We start from the raw sequence: 27,844 nt of genomic DNA, 5'->3' as shown, positions 1-27,844 counted from the left end.
TTATTATGTTTTCATTATTTTTTCTCCTTGCTGTTCTGATTGAATTTTTTTCCTTCCTTATGTCCCAAATTGTTGATTTGATTCTCAGCTTCATCTCCTCCACTGTTGGTTCCCTGTAGGTTTTTCCTTCTTTCACTTAATGTGACCTTCATTTCTGCCTGGATCTTTTTCATGCTGTTCCAGTACACACTGAGTTCCTAGAGCATCCCAATCACCAGTGTTTTCAACTCTGCATCTGACAGATCGCTTGTCTCCATCTCATTCAGTTCTATTTCTGGAGTTCTGTTCTGTTCTTTCATTTGGACCATATTTCTTTGTCTCCTCATTTTGGTGCCTCTCTGTATTTGTTTCTATGTACCACGTAGAGCCACTTTGACTCCCTGTCTTAGTAGCATGGCCTGTTGTAGAAAAGCACACCTGTAAGTTATACAGGGTGGAATCTTAGGTGATCTCCAGGGCAGTACAAATCATTTTACCGTTTTGTGGCTCTGTGTGGGAGAGGGAAGAGAGGGGACAATGCCGCTGCCTGGCCTCTGGAGATTTGTCCAGGAGGAAGCTGTCTCCTGGCACTCAACCTGTTGCCAGTCACTTCACTTTCTCCCCATATGCTACTTATGCCCTTCCAGCTGTTGTCCTGGTACTGAATCCCCAAGACGGTGGGTCTGCCTAAGACATAAGACCTTTGTAGGCCCTTTAATAGGAGTTTCCTGAGAATCCTACAGTTTCTTCCACCACCCCAACCCTCACTGGTTTTTACAGGCAGAAGGTAGATGGGGGACTTATCTTCCTGGCACTGGGTGGGTGGTCTGCTTCTGGGCTGGAATCCTGCATTCCCAAGGTATCCCTCCTGATTTTTACCCACCACACATGAATGTAAGATAACCCCTTCTGCTGCCTCTCCACGCCACTCCATATCTCTGCATCTCTCCACCACTCTGCACCTACCCATCTGGATAAATGTGGCTTCTTTAAATCCTTGGTTGTCAGACTTCCATAAAGCTCGATTTTCTGACAAATCTGGGTGATACTTGTTTTGTAGTGTAGTTGTAATTTTTGCTGTAGTTGTGTGAGTAGGTGAAGTGTGTTTACCTATTTCTCCATCTTGACGGGAAGTCCTCTATAAATATTCTAATGTCACCTAAAAGAGAGAGTCAAGCCCTGGCTGGCATAGCTCAGTGGATTGAGCTCAGGCTGCAAACCAAAGCATCACAGGTTCGATTCCCAGTCAAGGCACATGCCTGGGTTGCAGGCCACGGCCCCCAGCAACCACACATTAATGTTTCTCTCTCTCTCTTTCTCCCTCCCTTCCTTCTCTAAAAATAAAAATAAAATCTTTAAAAATAATAGAGCCAACCCATTCCCTTTTACACTCATTGAGCAACAACAGGTCCTGAACAAGTGATTCCCATGGACTGTTTCAGGCAGGCTAGACCCTCTCCAAGGTCTCCTTCACTGAAGTAAAACAAACTTAGAAATGTATCTGCTGCTGTGTAGGCAACATTCCCACTTTGGGTCAAGAGGAAACAACTAATATCATTTTCTGATTTCTTTGATTATGAATTTGTAACTTTTATGACCTGGGTCTACTTGAACTTTCTTCATTCCTCCTCCCAAGAACTCTGGGCCAATGTAGTATATGTCCTTTACTTTCCAAAATCCCCTAACTCCTATTTTTCATTCTGCTAAATGGCCAGCACTGTTGCATACAATCCCCATCAGGGAACACTTGTAAATATAACGCTCCTAAGGCAAGACGTTCCCAAATCAAGTCAAGCAGTGCTTGTGTGACTCTTTCAAAAGCATTCTTTCAAAACTGTAAAGACAGTCTGTGAAGAATTATGGCCAAAAGTCCTAGACCAGATGGCTTCATGGCCAAATTCAATCTATCATTCAAAAAAGAACTAACCCCTATCCTTCTCAAACTACTTCCAAAATTTCAAGAATAGGTAAGACTTCCAAGCTCTTTTTATAGATCATCATTACTCTAATTCCAAAACCAGGTAAAGATACTACAAAAAAGAAAATTGTAGGCCAAGTCCCTAATGAACATAGATGCTAAAATCCTCCACAAAACATTAGCAAACTGAATCTAGCAATACATTAAAAAGATCATATACTATGACCAAGTGGAATTTATTCTGGAGATGCAAGGTTGTACAATATCCACAAATCAATAAATGTGATACACCACATAAACAAAATGAAGACTAAAAACTACATGATCATATCAATAGATGTAGAAAAAGCATCTGATAAAATCCAGCAATGACTGGCACTTCAAGGTTCTTAGGATATAATCCTAGCAGTGGAACTGCCGGGTCAAAAATGAGTTCCACACCAATCCAAAAGAACGTATGCACCTCAGTATTCATAGCAGCACAATTTACAATAGCCAAGTGCTGGAAGCAACCTAAGCGCCCATCAGTAAATGAGTGGATTCAAAAACTATGGTACATTTACACAATGGAATTCTATGCAGCAGAAAGAAAGAAGGAGCTCCTACTCTTTCTGACAGCATGGTTGGAACTGGAGAGCATTGTGCTAAGTGAAATAAGCCAGGTGGTGAAAGACAAATACCATTGATCTCACCTTTAATAGGAACCTAATCAACAAAACGAACAAGAAAGCAAAATATAACCAAAGACACTGAAATTGAGAACAAGCTGCCAGTTGGGAGAGGGGAGGAGATTATAGGGGAAAAGGGTGAAGGGTTTGCAGGAAAAATTATAAAGGGCACATGAACAATAACAAGAAGGGGTGGAAATAGGCAAGAGGGGTGGGAAGAACTGGGGTGTAGGGAGAGGTGCGGGGAAAAGGCAAAAAACTGTACCTGAACAACAATAAAAAGAATATTAAAAAAATCCAGCAATGATTTGTGATGAAAACTCTCAGCCAAGTGGGTAAAGAAGGAACATACTGCAACATAATAAAGGCCATATATGATAAACCCACAGCCAATGTCATACTCAATGGGCAAAAAACAAAAGCATTTTCCTTAAGATCAGGAACAAAACAGGGATGTTGGCTTTTACCTCTCCCATTCCACATAGTACTGGAAGACTAAGCCACAGCAATCAGACAAGAAAGTGAAACAAAAGGCACCCAAATTGTAAAGGAAGAAGTAAAACTCATTATTCTCAGATGACATAATATTGTACATAGAAAACCCTAAAGACTCCACTGAAAGACTGCTGTATCTAAAAAATGAATTCAGTAAAGTAGCAGGATACAACATTAATATTTCAGAAATTGGTGGCATTTTTATATATCAATAATGAACTACCAGAAAGAGAAATTAAGAAAACAATCCCATTTAATACTGCAACAAAAATAGTAAGGTACTTAGGAATAAATTTAACCAAGGAGGTAAAAAACCTGACTCAGAAAACTATAGGACATTGAAGAAAGAAACTGAGGAAGATACAAATAAGTGGAAACATATATCATGTTCATGGATAGGAAGAATTAATATCATTAAGATGTCCATATTATCCAAAGCAATCTATACATTCAACACAAGTCCTAATAAAATACCAATGATCTATTTCACAGATCTAGAACAAATATTCCAAAAATGTAACATGAAACCAAAAAAGACCCTGAATAGCCTCAATAATCTTGAGAAAGAAGTCCAAAGTGGGAAGTATCATAATACCTAATATTAAACTATACTACAAGACCACTATCAAAACAGCCTGGTACTGGCATAAAAACAGGCATGTAGATCAATGAAACAGAACAAGGAGCCCAGAAATAAACCCATGGTCAATTAATATTTGACATAGGAGGCAACAGCGTACAATGGAATAAAGACAGTCTCTTCAATAAATGGTGCTGGGAAAATTTAACAGGTACATGCAACTAGACCACTAACTTACACTATACACAAAAATAAACTCAAAATGGTTAAAAATCTGAGGCAGTAAAATCTCAGACATCTCTCATAGCAATATTTTTCCAATTTTATTCCTACAGAAAGGGAAACAAAGGAAAAAATAAATAAATGGGATTACATCAAACTAAAAAGCTTTTGCACAACAAATGAAACCATCAGCTCTGGCTGGTGTAACTCAATGGATTGAGTGCCGGCTGCAAACCGAAGGGTCACCAGTTCAATTCCCAGTCAGGGCACATGCCTGGGTTGCGGTCCAGGTTCCCAGTAAAAGACATGTGAGAGGCAACCACACATTGATGTTTCTCTCCCTCTCTTTCTTCCTCCCTTCCCCTCTGTCTAAAAATAAATAAATAAAGTCTTTTTTAAAAAACCCACATGTTAAAAAAGAAAGAAACCATCAAAAAAATGAAAAGGGAACCCACTGTATGGGAGAACATATTGCCAATGACACATGTGATAAGGGGTTAATTTCCAAAATATATTAAGAACTTATACAACTGAACACCAGCAAGACAAATAATCCAATTAAAAAATGGGCCAAGGACCTCAACAGACACCTCTCCAAAGAGGACATACAGATGGCCAACAGACATGAAAAAATGTTCAGTCATCAGAGAAATGCAAATTAAAACCACAATGAGATATCCTACCTGCCAGAATGGTCATCATCAATAAATCAACAAACAACAAGTGTTGGTGAGGATGTGGAGAAAGGGGAACCCTAGCACACTATTGGTGGGCATGTAGATTGGTGCAACCACTGTGGAAAACAGTATGAAATTTCCTTAAAAAAACTAAAAATGGAACTGCCTTATGACTCAGAGATCCCGCTTCTGGACATATATCTTAAGAATTCTGAAACATTAATTCAAAAGAACATAAGCACTCCCATGTTCATAAGCAACGTTTTTAAACAGCTGAGATCTAGAAGCAGCCCAGTGCCCATCAGTAGGTGAGTGGATAAAAAAGCTGTGGCACATCTACACAATGGAATACTATACGGCCAGGGAAAAAGAAGGAAATGTCACCCTTTGGGACCATGTGGATTATTATGCTAAGTGAAAGAAGCCAGTCAGAGAAAGACGAACACAATATGATGTCATTTATATATGAAATCTAATGAACAAAATAAGCTGACAAAATAGAAACAGAGGCATGAACACATGGAACAGACTGACAGTTGTCACAGGCAAGGGCTGGGGGACTGGATGACAGAGGATGAAGGGATCAGCCAACGATCACACATGCAGAAGTCATGGATACAGACAAGAGTGTGGTGATGGCCTCAGGGAAAGGGAGTGGGGGCTACACGGAGGTGGGCAAAGCCAGGGATAGTGGGTACATCTGTATTAGTGTCAACAATTAAAATGAAGTTAAAAAAAATTATGTCCTCCTCTGAACCACATGGGCATCTGTAAGACAACTTTCTTCCTCAGACTCGGCACCACCAAGCTGCCTCTGCTCTCCCAGATGCATCCGCAGTCCCCCGTGGCCCCACGCCTCCAGGCCGGCTGCCTGCTCTGTCTTCCTCACAGTCATGAACTCAAGATCACCTGGGTTTTTGCTCACCCTTGTAATGTTCCTTTGCAAATGGGCCTCAGATCTCCTGCCTGTATCCACATAACTTTCTCAGCAAATCTTGCCTTTGTAAAGAAGGCAGTTTTATTAGGAAGATCAGCATGTGCGTTGTTTACCAAAACCTACAAAAAGGCCCATGAGTACCACTGGACTGAATGACAAAATTTGTAGAATTTAAAAAAAAAAAATAGCTACAGTGCACCCCACCACCCATAGCCATGCCCCAGGGAAGGGGCAGAGGGACCCCTCTGAAATGGCTGCCAGCAAACTGTGCTGGTGGGGGCAGCACATGGTAGGTAAAACCCACTGAAGGGACAGCCTGAGTCTGACCCTGACTCTGGGTCCAGGGGACAGAGGGCGATGAGAACAGTCAGCCCCACTCACACTGGGGCACATGCCTCAGGCCCAACAGTCCCGTTCTCCAGCCGGAAGAGTGTAAGGAAAAGAAAGTGGACAGGAAACCTGCAGACTGGAGCTTCTGGGTGCTAGGGCTGTGAGCCAGACCATACCTGGTGGTCAGGACTTCCTCTGCACTGCAGGGTGCTGGGCAGCATCCCTGGCCCCACTGGCTCAATAGCACATCCCCCCCAAAGTTGTAACAACCAAAATTGTCTTTATAGATTGCCAATTGTCCCCAGGCAGGCAAGCCACCCACAGTGGAGAATCACTGCTGTAGATCCAAAGAGACATATCAGTCTTTTTAATGGGCAAGACTAAACTGTATTGTCTAAAGATTCACACTTGTGTGATATAACTATACAGAAAGAAGGAAGCAACTAGCAGGAGAGGCAGGACAGTGTCCACTTTGCAGGGGCGGGGGGGGGGGGCGGCGGGCAGGAGGGGCTGTGATAGGGATGGAGCCCAGGGAAGGGCTTCCAAGGGAAGGGAGGGGGAGGTGCTGGCACAGAGCTATTTCTCAGCCAAGGTGGGGGCTAAGACTGTCCACCTTAGAGTAATTCATTAGGCTTTGTTTTGTGTGGTTTTCTGCATCTGTGGTTTGTTTGACGTTTTTTAAGGAAAATAAAACTAAAAGCAAAAAAGAAAAGGAACTGTGACTCAATATGTTACACATAGAATTATCAAATGACTCAGCAATGCCACTCCTGGATATATTCCCCCAAGAGAACTGCAAGTAAGTATTCAAACAAGAGCTGACACAAATGCCTGTGTCAGCACTATTCACAATGTCCCTCAGTCAGTGCAACGCAGTATTAGTCAGCAATAAAAGAAACGGGGTCCTCATGCATGCTACAATGTAGAACCTCCAAATTATATGATGTCAGAAAAGCAGGACACAGAAGTCTCATGATGTACGATTCTATTTACAGGAAACATCCAGAGCAGGTGAGTCCACAGAGAAGGGAACTCCAGGAGCAGTTGACAGGGGCTGGCGGAAGAGGGAGTGCAGCATGGCTGTTCCCCAAACAGTGTCTCTTGGTGAGGTGATGAAATGTTCTGGAACTAGACAGTGGCAATGGCTACACGGCAGCACAAATGTGCCAAGTGTCACTCACAGTAAATCTTATGTGCACTTTGCTACAATTAAAAAAAAAAAAACACTGTTCTTTAAAGAGCTATCTTGAATGCTCCGGATCCAGCCTGTCTTACTTTGCATATTTCCTGTTATATATCCAATTGCTCTGCAATCGTGAAAACCCTTCACCTCAGCACAGCCAGTGAGGTGGCCTGGGACAGGAACCCCCTGTGCGCGGACGTGCATCACAAGTGGTCGACAACCAGCATCCGGGCTGCACACACCCGGCGTCAATGCAACTAGGGCACAGCTCCTGAGATCCTGCTTCCACTAGATCTTCGGATGAGGACAGTCTCCCTCCTAGGTGACCACTTGGAAACACTTGGCAGTTACAGCCCCCCAAACAGACCAGCTTTCTAGGCTGCAGCCACTCTTATAGACCAAAGACTCCCTCTGAGGGACAAAGCCAGAAGCAAAGAAACTTCTACAAAAAAGGTCAAGTAACTGGTTACCCAAAACCCTCCAGGCACTTAAGGATTATAGGCTTTAAAACCAGGGCCCCCACTGCTTTCCCTTCCGCTCCCCACAAGTTGATGATCCATTCCCTTCTTCAATTCCCTGCCTCCATGTCCTGTGGCTTGAGGCTGGGTTGGGAGAGCTCAGTCAGATTCACATGGAATCGGAGAAAAGCAGCTCAATGTGGGTCATTCACACAGCCCCACCCACAAAACAATGCAGGCCAAAAGGCCAATGCAGGCCAAGTCTCTGGTTAGTCTGCTTCCCACTGTCAACATTATGTATCTCTAAGTATGTGCAGACCTTTAGCCTGAGCTAAAAAGAGGGGAAGAGGGGGAGGGAAGCAAAGAGAGAAGAGGGAGGGGAGGGGATGAGGAGAAAAGGCATACAACTTGGGAAAGAGAGCATTCTGTCCGGTGCAGGTGCAGGGAGAGTGGACAGACCATGAGGAACCAGCCCCTAACCTCCCAGTCTGATGGAGCTGAGGGCCTGGGGACCTCCTGGGGCATTTCAGGTGTGCAGTCACAAAGAACAGATTCTAATTCTGACAGAGGGTCCGGTGGCACAGGAGGAAATAGCTGGTCAATGAATTTTGTCAAGTAGGAGGGAGAAAAAGAAAAACCCATCAGACCAGTTACCAAGTTACTACACAGCCACCTTTCCAGAATGAGATTTAACTCTATCCCACCTTCTGCCAATGGATTGGGGCAATTTAGTTCTAGGCAAAAAGCTAGCTAAGCTGGTAGCCCTGAGTCCTCTCCAAGAAGCTGGGCTCTTGTTAAAACGGCAAGTCTGGATCTTCACTACTAAAAATGTGGACAGTACTGTCCCCAGGAGGCCCACATGGCCAACTGGTCTACTTTTATCCAGTGCATCCTTCAGCCTACATTAAGACTTTGTGCCTACCTGGCTTACAACCTTATGGTTACTTCTTTCACATTCTCCCCAACTCAGCAAGGACTCTGGGGTCCTGGGAACATGCCTGGCCCAGCATTGTCAGTATTAGCAGAAAGAGCGCATCCCAAACACAGCCCCAGTGTAGCCTGCGTGATTGCTCCTTCGTGCCCACAGGGCACATCTGCCTTCAGGCCACTCCTCACAGCACCCACAGAAGACCTCACTTCCATCACTGCCTCCCACCCACCTGAACTGCCTACCCTCCTCCTCCTCTCTTTCCAAGTGTCATTGCCACCCAGACCAAACCACAGTGTTATAAACACCACCATCTGGAACAATCTCCCTCTTTCCACATAGGCCAGTGGCAATTTATCATCAGTCCCGGCGAGGGAGAAGGGAGGCTCAGAAACACACACACTAGAGCACTTCTTTCCCCACTATTCAAGATCCAACCATCTTCAAAACTGAAAGTCATTTTAAAAGTTCCAATCATCTGGCCCAGACAGTGTGGCTCAGTTGATTGGATGTTGTCCCATGAACCAAAAGGTCGCCGGTTTGATTCCCAGTCAGGACACACGCCTGGGTTGTGGGTTCAGTCCCCAGTCAAGGCACGTGGAGAAGGCAACCAATCAGTGATTCTCTCTCATTGATGTTTCCGCCCTGGCAGCCTCACCTGTGACAGGGACTGCCGGCAGGGTGGAGTGTGACGCCGCAGCAGCGCCCTGCATACAACAAGCATGGGCTGCCGAGGAGATTCTGACTATTAAAATACTAAAGGCAGAACCAAACCGTGAAAGAAGGAATAAAAAGTTTCAACATGAAGCTGAAACTTCTGCTTAAAAGCAAACCCTTCAAGAGCAGGCATGCATTTAAATATTTAATGTTTAATATAAATAGAGCACCCAACTTTCTGAGAATCTGAAACACAAATGGAAATGCAGACCCAGAGAGGAGGGCCTGTCCCCTCTGTTTCCTGCTCCTGATTCCCTGCTGGTGTCTGTACATGGCATCGCCAGCCATCTTTCTGGCACCCAGCATGCCCCTCCTCACCCACCCCTCTGACTGGCAGCAAGCAGCTGCAGCGGCCTCCCAGGGAAAAAATGCCAGTGGGTTTGGCTATAGCAGCTGGTCAAGCGAGGCCTGTGGTTTCTGGTACCCCCAAGAGCCCAGCTGCAGGTCTTCGGAGCACTGGGAGCTGAGGCACAGGTGAGCAGAGTGGTCTTCATTCTGGAGCAGCAGGTCCCATACCCAACCTTCAATATGTGGTGGGCTTTCCTTTGCCTGCCCTCCAACTAAAGATAGAAACGCAGCCAACACTTGACAGGTTTTCATTAACTCAGAGGCTTGTCTGCCAAGAAAGAGTGGTGAACCAATGGCACTTACGAGAAGCTTCCAGAACACTTGCAGAGGCAATGGGCTGAGTGCACCTCCTGCACCATCTCGCTGAACCCCAGAACCACAAACCTAACAGGTGGGTCCCGTAATTACCCCCACTTTTCAAATGAGGAAACTGAGGCTTGAACCAGAATAGCTGAACAGGACTCCAAGCAACTCTCCTGGACCCCCCACCAGCATTCCTGTAAGCACTTTGGAACTGACCTGGTAGGGCCAACCGCAAGGCCTTAATGACACACCACTTCTCCCACCCCAAAGACGAGTTTAAGGCTTCAACCATGCTTTCACCCACAGACATCTCGCTGCTGTGACTCTCCCTGCAAGCAGACTCAGTCATATGTTCAGTGTCTGTATTCGCCACCAGAAGGGCCTTTCCAAAGACCCGCAATCCCCGGCACATAGCTCTCGACAAACGTGTTTCCTGGTCAAGCTTTTCCTCCCTGCATGCCCTGAGCTCCTTGCATTCGGCCTCTCCTGGCTTCTTCACCCAAAATCTATGGACAGAATGATGGAAAAGAAAAGTCTCAAGCCACACACCACAGTGATTTTTCCTTTTATTTACCCTAGCCATTAAGAACCTTCCTGTGCTCTCTTGCCTATAGCATTTCTGTTTTGGGGACATGTGGGAAAAGGGACACTGCACAGAATGCTTAAACCAGGTCCAGAGAACAACCCAATACCTTCATGCCCAATGCTGAGCAGTCCCCAGAAGCTCCCAGAGCCTGGCAAACACACAGGAAGAAGACAAAGACTGTGGATGCTCGAGAAAGTGTTTGAGAGGATTCTAGGGGACTAGATGTCTGTCTCCGAAACTGGAGAGTGTCCTCTAAGGGCTCATTTCAGTCTGCTTGGCATTCAAGAATCCCACACAACATTAAATATGACTTCAGAAGCCACAATGACGGGTGAGGTAAGCATTTAACAAGCTGGAGGCACACACCCATGTTCACCGCAGCATTAACCGCAATAGCTAAAACCTAGCAGCAGCCCAAGGGCCCATCCATGAGCAAATGGACAAACAAAATGTGGTCCATCCACACAGCGGAATATTATGCATCCTTAAAAAGGAAAGAAATGCCAACAGCTGCTACAACATGGATGAACCTTGAGGACGTTTTGCTAAGCAACGCCCATCAAAGAAGGACGAAGGCTTTGTGAGTCCACTCACAGGAGGTCCCTAGAGGAGCCAGATCCACAGAGACGGAGGGGAGATGTGGGCTGGGAGCTGGTACAGGGGAGTGAGTGTTCAATGGGAACAGGGTTGTTTGGGAGGATGAGAAAGTCCTAGCGATGGGTGCTGGTGATGGCTGCAAGACACTGGCATGTACTTAATGCTACTGAGCTGAGCACTGAAAATGGTTAAAATGGTAAATTTTATGTTTCGTGTATTTTATCACAATAAAAAACAGACAAACACCAGTTCAAAGAACTACCATTTGCAGACATCTGTCACCAGGACAGGACAATGCTTCACCTAAGGGACCCACCACTGATCACCAGCAGCAGCTGAGCCAGCGGCCGAGTGCCAGGAGCTCAGTATCCCAGCAGGTGTCAGCTGCAGTGACGCCTGCGGAACAGTACCTTCCCTGGTGACGAAACCCTCAGTGCTGGAAAAACAAGCTTTGTCCTCAAGAGCAAAAGGGTTTAAAAAAAAAAACAACTGCTGAAAATATCAGAGCCATTTGCAGATAATACTGTCCTGGATATTTTGACTAAAATGGATACATAAATAAACCCACAGAAGAATGTCTTAAATTATATCCCAAGACATAAGCCCAGAGCATTTCAAACAAGCTCCTAAATTTGGAGAACTTAGCCTTGGGATAAAAGAGTGTTCGCTGTTTTCCCTGGTGCCCCATCCAGAAGGGATCTCCTGTTCCTAAACATAGGACAACCCCCAAAGAGACATACACATTTTGTTTTGTTTTGTTTTTTGTCTCAAACCTGGTGCAAATCCCAGCTGTCTTTTATTAGCTGTGTGGTCTCAGGCTAGTTAAGTAACCTCTCTGGTCTCTAAAGCAAGGATAACAGAGCTTCCCTTGCAGCTGTAGTTTAGCTTCTCTCTGTCCCTGACCTGCCAACATTCTCAAGATTTTTCTACAATATAATAACCACAGCCTCTCCCCTGACCACAACCCTCCAGGTTCTCCTTCCCTTCATTGCCCAGCCTCTCAGAAGACCCTCCCTTTCCCCTTCACCTATCTTGTGTGATACAGCAACCCACTCACGTTCTTCCACCTGGATCTCATGTTCACTGACTCCTCCTAGGGAATTCTACCATTCCCTAGGAAAGAGTCATAAACGAGTAATGCGTGTGTGTGTTTGGAAGTTCCCTCCCAGATATCTAAACATTATAAAATGACAGTGATCAGAACAGTAATGGTCCTGGTGCCAGAAAAGACAGATGTATTTACGAATACCCAGAACCAGACCCCAAGTCAACAACTAAGGGGTAGGTTTCTGCAATCAACAGCACTGAGACCCCAATTGTTATTTGGCGGAAATGGACACCCCTTCAAATTATGCACACAAATAGAGACCAAGAGAGCAGGGTGAATATTTTTTAACAATAGCAACTGAAGTAGAAAACTTGGAAAAAAACACTCATTTCTAGACACAAAGGGACTCTCTAGGCATAAAGCAACCTGAGAAGCTCGTGAAAATCCAGCTCTGAACTCATAAGCGCTCTGAGTGAGTCTGGCAGCGGCCATCAAGGGCATCTGAACAAAAATGCCTAGGAACACAGCTGGCAAAGGGTTAACAGTCTGCATCTGTGAAAACCGCCTACAGATTAATATTTCAAAAACCACTGAGGTCCTATAAAATAAACAGACAAAGGACATGAACAGGAAGAGAAAACCCAAAGGACAAATATGTTTTAAAAGATCCAACCCTGATAGCAATCAAAGAAATGCAAATAAAGCAGCAACTACGCAGCGGCTCCGCCCTCCATGAGTTATGAAAGATTTCTGTGATCCAAGCCAGCTGAGGTGCTCCTCTCATCCCGTGCTAGGAGGAGCACCACTGGTACAACATTTCCGGAAAGCCGTTGGGCAATCAGGATCAAGAACCTTTGACCCAGAAATCGCACTTCTGAAAATGCAAGCCTTAAAGAAACAAAAGCTCAGTAAAGCTCTGTCCCCAAGATATTCATCCCTCTCTGTGAAAACTGGCAGTAATCTAAATGCCCAACAACAGGAACAGTTAAGTAGGTTAACACACAACAGAACCACTAGAAGGAAGAACCCGCATAACTGTGGAATAAGGATTGCTGTTTTAATTTTTTTCTTTCCGTGTTTCTTTTTCCAAATGTCTATCATGAGCAATGTTACTTCTATAACCAGGTAAGAAATAAATGTGTTTTTTCTACCACAAGTTCTACACTCATGCACTCCTACCCCTCTCCTCAAGCAATAGGGACATTCAACTGTCTACCTAGAGCAGGAGTTGGAAAATCCTGCCCACCACTTGGTTTTGTAAGTAGAGTTTTATCCAGAGACAGCCACATACGCTCACATTGCCTATGGCTGCTTTTCCACTCTCACAGCAATACTGCGTCGCTGCAGCAGAGACCATGCAGCCTGTGAAGCATAAGGGATGTGATACCAGAGCCTTTGCAGAGAAGACTTGCTGCCCCACCCCCGGTCTCGGGAACAAGGCATGAGCAACGCTTCAAAGCCTGCACACCCCACATACCTTTCTGGCAGTGGCTGTGAGTCCAACACCGCTCGACAAACTGCCCGTTAATGACCGTGGCAGGGCAGTTGGTCTTGCCCTTCGCAGTGCCTGGACAGATGTCCCCACATTCCTCGTTGTCGTCTTTGTTCAGCACAATGTAATTATCCTCCACTGAATCCAGGATTCGCGACCAGTCGATGGTGGCCAGGTAGCAGAGCTCATTGTTCTTCTCGATGCGGACGGCCCCCCGGGTGATGTTCATCAGGCTGTAGAGGCCAAGCTCCTTCAGGTGAACCATCTCAAAGATGACCAGCGCGTAGTTGAAGAACAGACGGGAACCCCGGATGACCGTGAGATTGGGGAACAGGTCCTTCAGGCTCTCCAGCCCGTAGACCCGGAACAGCAGCAAGTAATCAGTGATCATGATGAGTTTGGGGAAACTGAGGTCTCGGAAATCCTCGGGCCTTGTCTTGAACATCAACAGTATCTGCAAATGTCCTTCGATGACCGAGCAGTTAGCCAGCTCATGCAGCCGCGTGAGGTTGTTCCGGATGTCCATGCCGGGACATACTGCAAGTGAAAATATGCAGAGAGTGTGACAGGTGAGCAGACACACAATGGGTGGGTTATAAAAATCAGTGGCAGGGCCAGCTTCATGGGTATCCAATCTGAGTCCCAAACTTGCTCATCAGGATCCTGCCCTTGGCTTAACCCTCTTCCATCCATCTTCAAATCCTTAAACCATTTTTGAGCAAAGGACCCCATGTTTTCATTCTGCACTGAGACCTACAAATTCTATAGCCAACCCTGATTAGTGGCTTTCCTTGCAGTTTCTGTATCTAAGTAATTACTTTAGAGAGGCAAAGAAAATAACTCCTTTGGCAGTACCTGTTAGAAGCCTCCATGTCACTGAATGGGATGTGACATAATAGAGACATTGGGATCATGGGGACTGAGCAATGCGGCAGGTGCAGGAGGGGAGGGGCGCCAGCTCCACAGAGTCGCAGGGGAAGGTAGTCAGGAGATGACTTTGTGGAGGTCAAGGTGCCCGCAAGAAGTGACGGGCTTGTTTATCAGTTTTCTCACCCCACTGGCTCTCCTCAATGTGCCTCCCTTCCGGGCGGGCAGCCAAGGCCTCCTCACCTTTTACCTGGGAGTGGCAAGGGCCTCCCAGCAGTCTGCTCTCTCCTTCACAAACACCAAGGGTGCCCGCTCACCTGTCCTCCTAAAGCTGGTCCCTCCCAGGCTCGGGCACCCTCCATGGCTCCCCACAACCCTGCCCTTTCCTCTCACAGTTTTCAAGGTTTTGTCCCTCCTTCCTCTGTACCACATGACACAGACCTCCCCACCACGCAGCTCCAAGGCTCTGTGTCCCCACCGCTGTAGCATGACCCAGGAGTAAAGCAATGCAGACCTGGCCCGCAAGAAGTACCTGACACACAGTAGGTACTTATTAACATCAGCTATGTTGTCATTGTTTATTTCTCCCAAACATTATCAGTCATCTCTAGACTCTGTGCCTTCACTCCCCTAAACCAAGCATGGGCACATATTTTCTATAAAGGATCAGATAATAAATATTTTCAGTTTTGTGGTCAGTCTGCACTGAGACTATTCCACTCTGTCATTATACCGTGAAAGCAGCCAGAGACAATATAAGAAGTGCAATTGGCTGTGTTCCAATAAAACTTTATTTACAAAAGCAGGCAGCAGGCCAGAGGTTTGCCCCCTGGCTGTAGCGTGGCCACTCCTGCCCTAGTCCAATGCTGTCCAACCACTCTCTGTGGTAATGGAAATGCCCTGGATCTGCACTACGCACTGTGGAAGCCACCGGCCATTTGTGGCTCACAAGCACTTGCAAAGTGGCTAATAAGACTGAAGAACTGAACACTGAATTTAGCTTTAGCTAACTTAAATGCAAACAGACATGCGAGACTGGTGGCTACTGCCCTGGACAGGGGAGCGTGCGTCACAAGGGCCATCAAAGTCCTTTAAACCTCAGCTCCCTGTTTCTCAATCCAGCCCGTCATCCTTCAAGATCCAGTTCAATTGCCACCTTCTCCAGACAGCCTTCTCTGCTTTCCTTTCCTCCATACACCTATTTGGATCTTTCTCCCTTCTTGTGCCCCTTATACTTGAGTTAACATTCACCAGAATCAAACTCTTCAGACATCTCCTCCTTGCCAAACAGTAACAGGACACCCAGGCCACAGCCCCTGTTCACTGTATTCCAAGGCGCTAACCCTGAGGCAAACAGATACTGAGGCAAACAGAACTTTTCTAGAGGATAATAGAAAATCCTCCTCTTTAAAATGCACCCTGAGAGTGACTGGCAAAAAAAGCACAAACTAGAAAGTAAACAGCCAAGCAACAAACTGGGGAAAACAAAGCAGCAATGTTCCTGGGTCACATTCTGAACAGATTAGACGAAATCAAGAGAAATACATCCTCACTCCCTCCCTCATTAGGAAACTGGGCAGCGACTTATAAAGGACAAGGACATCCATTCTGGCCCCACACACTCATGCCCCCAGGCCCAGTCTGAAGCTCCCTGTGACAGTCACACCAACAGCACCCGCATGCAGAGGTCGCTACAGGTACTGAGCCACTGATGCCTCTCAGCAAGTTCCATCCCCACTCCACCTCTGAGAGACAAAGCCCATCACCCAAGGGAACAGAGCCCACGAGTGACAGGCATGGCTGCCAGATCTGGTGAATAAAAAAGCAGGGCACCCAGTTAAATTTGAATTCCATATAAACGATGAGTAATTTTTTAGGATAAGTATATCCCAAACATTGCATGGGATATATTTGTCCTAAGAAAATACTTGTTGCTTATCTGAAATCAAAATTTAACTGGGTGTCCTATGTTTTACTTGGCAAAATACAGCTTCAGCTTGACCATAGCTCTGGGCTCCTCAAGCCTGAGCCTCTGTTATTTCACACACACATACACACACACACATGTGAAATTGGTGCTGGTGCAAAGAACGCCCACCCACCATCCTCTCCAGGCTGTGACAGAATCAAAATCAGATGTGAACATGCATTCAAAGATTTTCCAGCTGCTGGACATTAGGGAAATGCAAATCCAAACCACAATGAGATAGCACTTCACCCCAACTAGGATGGCTCACATCAAACAGTTGGGCAACAATAAGTGTTGTCAAGGATGTAGAGAAATCGGAACCCTCAGACATCACTGGAAATGCAAATGGTGTGGCTGCTATGGAAAACAGTGTGGCAGTTCCTCAAAAGGTTAAGCAAATAGTGAACATGAGACCCATCAATTCCACTCCTAGGTATACACCGAAGAGAAGTGAAAACACACATCCACGTGGAAATTTCTATACAAATGCCCAAAGCAACATTATGTATAATGGCCAAAAAGTGGAAGCAACAGAAATGCCCGTGAACTGACAAATGCACGAGCAAAATGTGGTCCATCCGTGCAGTGGGGGTGTCTTCAGCCACAAGGAGGAACGATGCAGCGCTCAATGCAATGCATTGCGAATAAACTTTGAGAGCATGGTGCTCAGGAGAGCACCCACTCACAAAAGACCATGGCAGGGTCCAACTCCATTCACATGGAGTGTCCAAAGCAGAGACGGAAACAGACTTGTGGTTTTGAGGGGCTGGGGAGTGACAGCCGGAGGATGGGATTTCTTCTGGAAGGGATGAAATGTTCTAAAATGGACTGTGGTGATGGCTGCAAAACTCTGTACGTGTACTTAGAACCACTGAATTGTACACTTTAAATAGGTGAATTGCATGATATTGAATTATAGCTCAATAAAGCTGTTACAAAAAAGATTAAATGACTATGATTACCAGGGACAATAAAACACTGCCCTTTTTTCAATTTCCAATGACTCTAACTCAACTCATTAAAGCCATATGTGTCCCTATCAGTCTAAGACAATAGACACATTTACTGTTGGGGCAGAAATTCCCCGGAGGAAGTCAGAAATGGTGCCAGAAATAGACGGGGGGCCTCTGCTGGCTTTTGATGCCCCTGGTTGGAAACCAAGGACCCTTCAAGTTCTTAGTAAGTGCTACCGGGCTAATCGCCACTCCACACACAGGTGGGGAAGGATGAGGAGAAGCAGGAGGAGGAGGATCCCGGAGCCGGCTAATGTTTTCTGAGCAACTTGTATGGAAAGTTCATGGCCCCTGCTCTGGAGCACATTCTCTCTTGTTGAATTCTGAACATCATCCCCAGAGGAGATGTCCTGTCCACAATGCACACGGGCCATTGGAAGAGGTGCCGATAAGATTGCAATCCTGTATAAAATGTAAAGTCTGTGCTGTAGCTGCTGTGGTGCAGTTTTACCATATTTGTTTTTCCCAAGATATGCCGAATGAAAAAGCAGGTGCCCTAAACTTCAGGAAACAATGCAAGAGTTGCCGTGCCGTGATAACTGGGGAGAGCTGGGTAAGGAGAACCTCCCTCACTCGCTCCTTCAGCAAATATCTGCTGAGGATCTGCTCCGTGCCGGTCGCTGCTGCAAGTGCTAGAAGTTCTAGAGGGCACAGGAGAGTAGCAGTCGCTATTAACTTCCCAAATCAACTTGAAGTATAACTGAGGAGGACACCATAGAGGAGCACTCCATGATCTACAAGACTTCACAAAAACGAACTCTTTGACTTGGTCTGGGACAATTAAGGAGGGCTTCCCAGAGGATGTGATGCCAGGACTAAAACCTAAACAAACAGTGCAGTAAGAATTAATCAGTTCTGCCTACTGCACTGGGAGGTCAAGGGCGATGGCAAATAATAGCTCGTCCCTCTGGATGACCAGTGTGTAGGAGCTCCAGCAGCAACACCTGATAAAAATATGTGGGCCACATATGGTGTTTTAAATTTTCTCTAAAAAGGTAAAAAGAAACATGAAATTCAATATATTTTCTTTACTCCAGTGTATCCAAAAACCTCACTTCAACATGTAAACAATACTAAGGAAATATTAATGAGATACTCCACAGGATTTTTTTCACAGTATGCCTCTAAAATGCCATTGCATTTTACACATCCAGCATGTCTCAATTCAGATGCCACATTTCATGAGAAACTCTCGATCTGCACCAGCAGATTTCACAAAGTGCACCACTGAAAATGCAAGTCCACATGCCCAAGGTGGCCCAAACATCGGGAGAGTTTACCAATACCAGAATCAAGTACTGATTTTTTTGAAATTTAAATAAATGCAAGTTAAATAAAACTTTACATTTACATTTAAATAAATTAAAGTTAAATAAAAGAAAAATTTCAGCCGAGCTGGCCACAATTCCAAGAGCCCCCAGTGTAGACAGTGGCACCACCTTGGACAGTGCAAACACAGAACTGTCCATCGACACGGAATTTTCTGCCAGGACCTGCTGGTCTGAATTTCCCCCACTGCAAGAGGAAGCTGGGAATTTTCCAGAAAAGACTGGCATGACAGCTGTCTTCAAAAGTGTCCCCTGTCCCCTGGTTTTCTCTCCACCGTGAGAGCAGCAAAAGAGAAGGCTAAAGGGGCAGACACAGAGATATCTAGAAGATTCTGGAAAATCCTCTACAAGGCCAGGAGTGTCACATTTTCCTGCTTTCAATCAGGAATGTTCTCATTCCCCAGAAGCAGCGTTCTTAAAATGCTCCCCAGGAACCTATTCTGGGGTCACATGTTCCTCTCTGCATTCTTTCCAGTCTTAACACGGCTCCCTCTAAAGGTCAGGGCTCCACACCAACAAGCCTGGGTACAGGGGTTGGGCCACCACCTGTTCTGGTTTGGGGGGACCCCAGAAACGCAACAGACCAGGCTTCCCACCCTGGCACTGGCACCTGCCAGCTCTGTGGCCTGAGTCACAGCCTCAGCTGCTACGAGCCTCGGTTTCCTCACCTGTAAACAAAGACAGCAGCATGATCAAGGCTGTGAGGAGGGGAAGAGACATGTGGTCTGGATATACACGGGTGTATATCCCAGATTCCCAGATGTATTACCTTCAGAGATTAGGACTTGGGCACACTGCATTGTTAGATGCCCTTAAGATTCTCTGCCCGCCTGGAAGACTGGCCCTCAAAATTGACTTCCATAAAGGAGACACGGGCAGCTGCAGCAGATGGCAGGTTCTGGAACTGCAAGTCAGCCATGTGAAAATCACTCCTTTATTCATTCAAGAAATATTTCCTGGGCATCATGCTGGGCATGGGCACTGTGGAGTCAGGAGAGGTAGAGGCCTTACAGCTCCCAAGACTCCTGTTCTGGCAGTCTGCTGTGGGCAGACATGTATCACGAGCCTTGTGCTCGGTCATCCAACCCAGCCTGATCCATTCGGCCCAAGACTGAAACAACACAGCTGTCCATCAAAAGAGGACCTGTCAAACCAATGATGATCCTTCCACAGGATGCAGCATTAGCATCACCTGACGGCCTGTTAGACAAGCAAATTCTCAGGCCCCACTCCAGACCTCCTGACTCAGAAACTCCGGGGCTGGGGGGCCCCAGGACCTGCATTTTACAATGCCCTCCAGGTGACCTCGATGCATGATCAGGTCCAAGAACCAATGATAGAATGCAGGGGTCAACAAACATTTCCTATAAGGGGCCAAACAGCAAATGTTTTTGGTTTTGTGGGCAATGCCATCTCAGTTACTTCTCAACTCTTCGTGGCACTAAAACCATGACAACAGGTGACGTGTGTGCTCCAAGTAAACTTTATTTAGAAACACTGCAATTCAAATTTCATATAATTTACATGTGTCACCAAATCATAGCCGGGATTTTTTTTATATTTTGTTTTTTTAGAGAGAGGAGAAAGAGAAGGAGGGAAACATCAGTATGAGAGAGAAACATCGATTGGTTGCTTCTTGTACATGCCCAACCAGGGACCAGACCCTGAACCCTGGCATGCGCCCTGACCGGGAATCAAACCAGTGACCTTTCACTTTGTGGGATGACACTCTGACAACTGAGCCACACCGGTCAGGGCCACAGATAGTTTTCTCAACCATTTAAAAGTGTGAACACCATTCTCAGCTCAGGGGCTGTACAAAAGCAGGTGGCACACCACATCTGGCCCACAGCTGTTATGTACCGACCTCTGGTAGGATGGAATACTACACAGCTACAAAAAAGAGCAAGGAAGCTCCTAATGAGTAATATGGAAAGATTTCCAGGATATGATCTTAATAGTAAAGAACAAGATGACCAGCCCCAGCTGGTGTGGCTCAGTGGATTGAGCACTGGTTTGTGGACTGAAAGGTCCCCAGTTCGATTCCCAGTCAGGGCACATGCCTGGGTTGTGGTCCAGATCCCCAGCTGGGTACATGAGAGAGGCAACCAATCTCTGTTTCTCTTGCACATTGATGTTTCTCTCCCTCTCCTTCTCCTTCCCCTCTCTCTAAAAATAAATAAAATCTTTAAAAAAAAATAATCAGTCTGTGTGATATGCTATTACTTATGTGGATTACATACACAAGCATGTCTGCTAATATATGCAAACACTAGTCTCTAGAAGGGTAAACATGTCCCAAAAAAGGAAACTGCAATGCTGGTTGTCTCTGGGGAGAGGAAATGAGTAGCCGGAGGACCAGAAGGGTCCTGGAGCACATCTCTGACATACAGACAAATGCTTATGGAGACCCAGAGGGCTACTCCCAGTCTGTGCTGAAAGGGAAAGAGAAGGGGTGGGCGATGAGGCCAGGGAGGAATGGAAGACCTCTGACCAGCATCTGTGAGGAAGAAGAAGGTGGCTGTGGATGAAAAGGAGGGAGAAGAATGTCTGGAGCACAGAAAAACTCAAGTAAAAATGCAGATGCACACAGAACAGGGAGCCCCAGGAGCTGCTGCCACGCGCTTCAGTGAGGCTGCACGCAGCTGCAGCCAGACCCAGTACCAGGGGGAGGGACAGAGCCAGAGGCCAGGGAGGGACCCCAGGAGGTTGCAGAAGCATCGCTCTGGCAGCAGAGTGGAGAAGGGCTGAATGGAGCATGCTGGGACCACCACTGCACAGGACAGGGCATAGGGACCGTCTCAGGAGTGGGCAAAGAAGGGAAAGATCACAGAGCTGCTGGGGAATTAGAATCACTGGGTCTTGGTCTCCAGGGAGGTGGAGGAGAGGAAGGAGAAGTGAGGGAGGTCATTAATGAACCTGGAGAGGCTGGGACAGGACCAGTTAGGGGTGGCAAGGACAACAGGCTCAGTTTGGGGTGTGTTGAGTGTGTGATGGCTTGGGGGTGCTCACAGATGTGGGGTGGATGTGGGATGTTGGAAAGGTGTGGGTCTGGAACTTGTGGAAAGGGGTGATTGAGTGCTAGCAGGAGTGGTGACAATAGGTGATACAACGAGGAGGAGACAGGGCAACTGAGAGGAGAAAAGGATGAGAGAGAAGGTTGGGAGGGCACAATGTTTAGGGACAGGGAACTAGAAAGGGGGCCAGAGACCTGAAGCCACCCTGACACCAACATCTCCGATATCTGAAAACTGCAGAAAACCTGGGTGCACCCAAGTTAACTCCTCCAGTCAGCACCGTAGGTTTCAACATCCCATATCGCACCCCAAGATCCCAAGGAGTCCCACCTCCTCGTTTACACTGGGGATGCAGAGTGCCAGAGGAGACAGGAAGGAGAGCCAGGAGAAGTGGTGGCAGATGGCTCTGACATGATGCCCCTGGGAACACCTGGGAAGGAACACCTCAACACACCTCCCTTCTCTGGCCTTCTGCAAGGGAGAACACATCTTTGAAAACAGGCTGGTAACAAGGACCCCTGGCAAGGCCCCCAGGACACAGTGCAGCCGCACTGTCTTTCTCCCTCGTGACCAAGCACCACTTCTCCCACCCCATCAAGGATGCAGGGGTTGGGAAGCACTTGTGTTTCCACATTCCCAAAAGAGCATGAAAGAGAAGCAAGCATTTCCTGGGAACGCAAAACACAGGTGACTGTACAACCATGACGTCACACCATACCCTTATGAAACTGGAAGAAAAACCCAGATTGGAAATCAAATTTAAATCCTCGCAAGTCTGACTTAAACTCCAACTGGAACTCCTATCCCATCGGCATTTGGCAACACAGAACAGGGCAGCTTGCTCTATTGGAAATAAAATGTTTAGAAAATTCCAAAAGCCACTGGGGCAACCCCCCACAAGACCAGGGTCTACCAAACAAAGGGAGACCCTGCTCAAAACACTTTACCTAATATACACTGTGGAGTCAGCACCAAATAAGGAGTGTCGTCGACATCTGAGCAGCACGGTGCTCCTCCAGAGGCCCGCCGCAGCCTTCTCACCCTGTCGGGCGCTGGACAGCACGTTAGTGCTGTGCATGGGGGCCACTTTACACAACAAAATCACCACCAAGCACAAAAATTAGGAAAACATAGCAGTCAATATACCACAAAAAGGACCCTTGTTTTAATTCTTGAGGACTGTATGAATCCACACGTGGAAAGCTGAAGCCAGAAAGCAGACCCAGCAGCAACTGATTGCAGCTGGGACTCCCACGGCAAATTTTTCAGTGCCCTGTCTGAGAGTGACCACAAAGCTGCTCTGAATATTGATTATAGAGTTACAAATAAATTCTATCAAATAGTGAATTCAAAATATGGAATCCAGGAACAATGAGGATCTAATAGGTCCTTAAGTTAAAATTGTCAACTCTAAGACTATTAAGCCAATTATAAGATATTTTTTAAAGTCTGGAGAAAATGGGGGATGAAGAGATTAGTGTTGTGGGGGTGGGGAGTGAGGGGCATGGACCGGTAGGATGAATGGGGGCCCAAGGCAGATGGGCCACGAGGGAAGAGACTGCTGTGCATCCTGATTGTGGGGACAGACACACAACACTCTGCACCATTTGCTGAAACTAAAAACTGCAGCAACAAAAAAAAGAGAGTCAATTTTACTGTATGACTATTTAAAAAACTTTTAAAGATACATCTGAAATTAAGTAGTTTTTTCCTCCCTATACTTTTCTATTTTTTTGCAATAAAAATGCTCCAAGGAGGACATACAGAGGGCCCAGAGACATATGAAAGGATGCTCAGCATCATTAGCTATCAGAGAAATGCAAATTACAAATACAATGATATACCACTTCACACCAGTCAGAATGGCCATCATAAACAAATCAACAAACAACAAGTGCTGGCGAGGTTGTGGAGGAAAGGAAACCCTAATACACTGTTGGGAATGCAGACCGGTAAACCACTGTGGAAGACAGCATGGAATTTCCTCAGAAAACTAAATATAGAACTGCCTTTGACCCAGCAATTCCACTGCCGGGATTATATCCTAAGAACCCTGAAACACCAATTCAAGAGAACCTATGCACCCCAATGTTCATAGCTGCACAATTTACAATAGGTAAGTGTTGTAAACAGCCTAAGTGCCCATCAGTAAGTGAGCAGATCAAAAAACTATGGTACATTTACACAATGGAATTCTACTCAGCAAAAAGAAAGGAGCTCCTACCCTTTGCAACAACATGGATGGAACTGGAGAGCATAATGCTAAGTGAAATAAGCCAGGCAGTGAAAGACAAATACCATATGACCTCACCTATAAGTGGAAACTAATCAACAAAACAAGCAAGCAAGCAAAATACAACCAGAGACACTGAGATAAAGAACAAACTGACAGTAACCAGAGAGGAGGGAGGAAAGAAATAATGGAGGAAAACGGGGAAAATGCTATCAAGGGCCATGTATAAAGGACCCATGGACAAAGCCAAATTGGGAAGGATCAAGGGTGGGTGGCGGAGATGGCTGCGGCGGTGAGGATTGGTGGGGGAAAATGAAGACAACTGTACTTGAACAACAATAAAAAATAAAAGGTATTTGTTTAAAAAATGCATTACTTGTTATTCTATATTTTAAAAAACATAAGTACAGTCCAACTGCAAAACATAAACCAAGCTACCTGTTACTTACTTTTAATAGAAATTAACACAAGGAGTCTTGAGAGAAAAGCTCATGGCAGATGCCACTTTCTTTTAGGCTTTAGAGGCAGAGCCAACAGCACAGAATCCTCCTGCAATAATAGCTAACGAGGGGGCACCACCGTTACTTTCTCACCATCAGAACCCATTCGTTCAGCACAGCAAATGTATCCACTCATCTAATAGGGTTTGCTCTGTAGAGAAAATGACACTCCGTCCCCAGGTGTTTCACATGACTGGATTCATCCACACTGACCCAGGGACCACAGGAGCGGCTGGCCAGGCATGCACTCGTGATCCTCAAGGAGCTGGTTCTAAATCAAGAGTCAGCAAACTTTCTCTGTAAGGAGCCAAAGGGTAAACTTTTGCAGGCCATGCGTTTGCAATAGCCTCTATGTGGGAGAACAATAGCAGCAACAAGTGATGCATAAATGATGAATATGGCCACTACCAATAAAACTTTACTTATAAAAACAGACGTGAATGGGTAGGATTTGGACCCCCCATTTCAGTTTGCTGGTTCTTGTTCTAGATGAAAGAGTTTGACTATATATAAGTTTAAAGTGGGCTGAGAAAAGGTCAGGATAAGGACTGACCCACTGTGAGGAGCACTGACATCTTAGCCCAAAAGGGGACAGAGGCCCTGGCTGGTGTGGCTTAGTGGATTGAGTGCCAGCCTCCAAACCAAAGGGTTGCCCCTTGAATTCCCACCAGGTCCCCAGTAGGGGGCACGGGAGAGGCAACCACACACTGATGTTTCTCTCCCCCTCCCCTCCCCTCTCTAAAAATAAACAAATAAAATCTTTTTTAAAAGAAGGGGGGAAACAAGGGGGGCAGAAGAGGGGAAGAGAGAGGACCAGGAGAAGCCAGTTGTAGGTAAAAACCTTCCAGGAGCTTGTGCCTTCCAGGAGCGAGCGGGCAGTGGCACTGAGAGGTCAACTGGGGTGAAGCTGCAGGAAATAACGAAACTGGGAGGTGAGGAATTACCATCTCTGGAGCCATCAGCAAAGCAATGGAGACACAAGCCAGATGCCAGGGGCAGAGCAGTGGGTGAAAGGTTACACAGCAACTGTGGTGAGGACCAGCAAGAAGGGGATGGGGGTGAGGAGGGATTTCGGGGCAAGGCCAGAGGTGGGTGGTGAGTAATGGAGTTCAGGGGAAGATGGGCAGATGGCGATCCCGGAACAAAAAGGGGAGAGAGCAGGGACCCAGGTGGGTAAATGCACTAGATGAGAAGTTATCTCCTTGAATGCAGGGACTCTCAGTTGGAGACAATGTCTGCAGGCACTGTTGGCTGTCTTGACTGGGGTAAGGGAGGTGCTACTGGCATCTAGTGGGTGGAGACCAGGAACGCTGCTCAACATCTTATAACCCACAATCAACAGAACCCAAACCCAAATGTCAAGGTCACTGAGAGTGAGAAGTAGTGCTCTAATCAAAAAAAGATGAAAGTCAGTGATGGAAAGGGTAAGGTGGGGACCCCAGGAGGCTCACGCCAATGACCTCTATGAGTGAGGTGGTCAGAGACAAGGGGCAGGTCTCCCGGGGAAGTAAAGGTTAGGAATCACACCAAGAAGGTGACTGAACAGGTGGACACTCTGCTTCTAGGACCCTGGAGCGCACACTAGAAGACACAACAGCCCTGGCTGGTGTGGCTCAGTGGATTGAGTGCCAGCCTGTAAACCAAAAAATTGCCAGTTCAACTCCCAGTCAGGGCACATGCCTGGGTGTGGGCTGGTCCCCACTTAGGGGTTGGGGGTATATGAGAGGCAACAAATTGATGCATCTCTCTCACAGGTTGATGTTTCTCTTCCTCTCTTTCTCCCTTCCTTCCCCTCTCTCTAAAAGTAAATAAATAAAATCTTAAAAAAAAAAAGCCCTGGCTGGTGTGGCTCAGTGGATTGAGTGCTGGCCTGTGAATCAGGAGGGTCACCAGTTTGACTCCCAGTCAGAGCACATGCCTGGGGTTGTAGGCTGGGTCCCCGGCAGGGGGCACACGAAAAGCAAACACACACTGATGTTTCCCTCTCTCTCCCTTCCTCCCCCTTTCTCTAAAATTAAATCTTCAAAATCCCCATAAAAAGAGAGAGAGGACACAACAAAAACATCTCACACTGCCTTGAGAAATAGGGGGATCTGAAAGCAAGTGTCCCACACCAATTAGCCAAGTCACTGGACTCCCCAAAGCTCTTCTCTCACTTGACAGTGCCCACGGGTAATCTTGGGCCAGAGCTAGCTAACCCAAGGAGAAGGCCACTGCCCAGTTTAGCAAAGCAACAGGGACTCCACGGAAGATGAACTCGGGCTGAGGACAACTCCGAGAAAAAGTCCCTCCTTCCTTAAAAATCACATTGCTTGCCCCCACTCCCCACCCAAGCCAGAATGCCCTACTGCATGACTTTAGAGATTAATGATCTATAAAGTTTCCCCCCCCTCCCCAAACCTCCCAGGGGCACCCTATCTTATTCACTTGATAGGATTTTGTTAACTATTACTGCAGGGCTAGGGTACAGAGTCCCAGACCCAAGGGAAGAACTGCTCGGTAAGAAGACAGTGTGCAGAGACCAGGCTGGGTGGGGTTCCGATCCCAGCTCCGCCTCCAGCTGGCTCTATAGCCAGTTTCCTCACCTTCTGGAAAATGGGCAATAAACCATACTACCTCACTGGGTGGTGGTGAGGATTAACTGGAATTACATATGCAAACCATATAGAACAGCACCCATCTCGTATTTGCTATTGTTAGTAGTTCAGCATTGTCTGGAGAATAAAGGAGTACCAGTGGGAGCACGAGGTAGGAGCCAAATCAAGAACAAATATTTACCAAACACCTACTAGGTGCCAGACACAGTTCCAGACTCTGGAAATGCAGCCGTGAAGGAAAGAAACATAAGCCTCTGCCATTGTGGAAACTGTATACACGTAAAGAAGGGGTAATGCCATCCACTGACCCCTATAAGCCCAGGCACAAATCCGTAATTAATTACCGTAGTCCCAAGAAACAGCCGCAGGGAGTCGCGCATGCGCGCGCACAGACACAAAGCCAGCGGTAGGTCTAAGAACGCGTCTTAGATTTTCTTAACAAGAACCCAAACCGACTGCCACCCTTCACTGAATGCCTACGGTATACCAGGCACTCAAGGGCCTCGACACACTGTGTAGTTGGAAGTGGCGCTCATCGGACTTCCTTCCGTCCCAGGACCTGTGCGCGCCTTCCCCTGGGCCTCGTTCCCCAGCGCGGACTTCAGGAGCTTTGGTCCCTTCCCAAGTCCTTCATCATCAAGACTGATTTCCTTTCACGGACAAATCTGAAGGAACCCAACAGGTATGTTTAAAGTGGGGCCTCAGACCCCCTGGGGAAACACACCAGCTATATCCTCTTAACTGATTCTCCAGCCACTGTCCCACCAGCATAAAGTCTTGCTGGGGCTGGGGGTTTGCCTTGGCCTGCTGCCAGCACAGGGATGCCCAGGAAGGACTAGGTGGACTGAGAGGCT

At 46.6% G+C, this 27,844-nt stretch overlaps 1 protein-coding gene and 1 long non-coding RNA gene across 4 annotated transcripts in view; one reads left to right on the top strand and one right to left on the bottom strand.

The window, feature by feature from the left end:
* INSR (insulin receptor) overlaps window positions 1–27,844 on the bottom strand; it is a 165,655-nt gene that overhangs the window by 136,362 nt on the left and 1,449 nt on the right. For all 3 annotated transcript variants that reach the window (XM_045827236.1, XM_045827225.1, XM_045827245.1), the window contains exon 2: window positions 13,452–14,003. In XM_045827236.1, the coding sequence (XP_045683192.1) occupies window positions 13,452–14,003 (552 nt within the window). The remainder of the gene's footprint in view (window positions 1–13,451; window positions 14,004–27,844) is intronic.
* Window positions 27,407–27,844, top strand: part of LOC123811190 — a 32,804-nt gene continuing 32,366 nt past the window's right edge. The window contains exon 1 of the long non-coding RNA XR_006784364.1: window positions 27,407–27,672. This is a non-coding gene — a long non-coding RNA (uncharacterized LOC123811190). The remainder of the gene's footprint in view (window positions 27,673–27,844) is intronic.

The sequence above is a fragment of the Phyllostomus hastatus genome, unplaced genomic scaffold (assembly GCF_019186645.2).
Source record: "Phyllostomus hastatus isolate PE091 unplaced genomic scaffold, TTU_PhHast_1.1 phas_contig_150, whole genome shotgun sequence".
NCBI classification, from domain to species: Eukaryota; Metazoa; Chordata; class Mammalia; order Chiroptera; family Phyllostomidae; genus Phyllostomus; species Phyllostomus hastatus.
The sequence above is the reverse complement of the archived record's forward strand: the minus strand, read 5'-3'. Positions and strand labels throughout refer to the sequence as shown.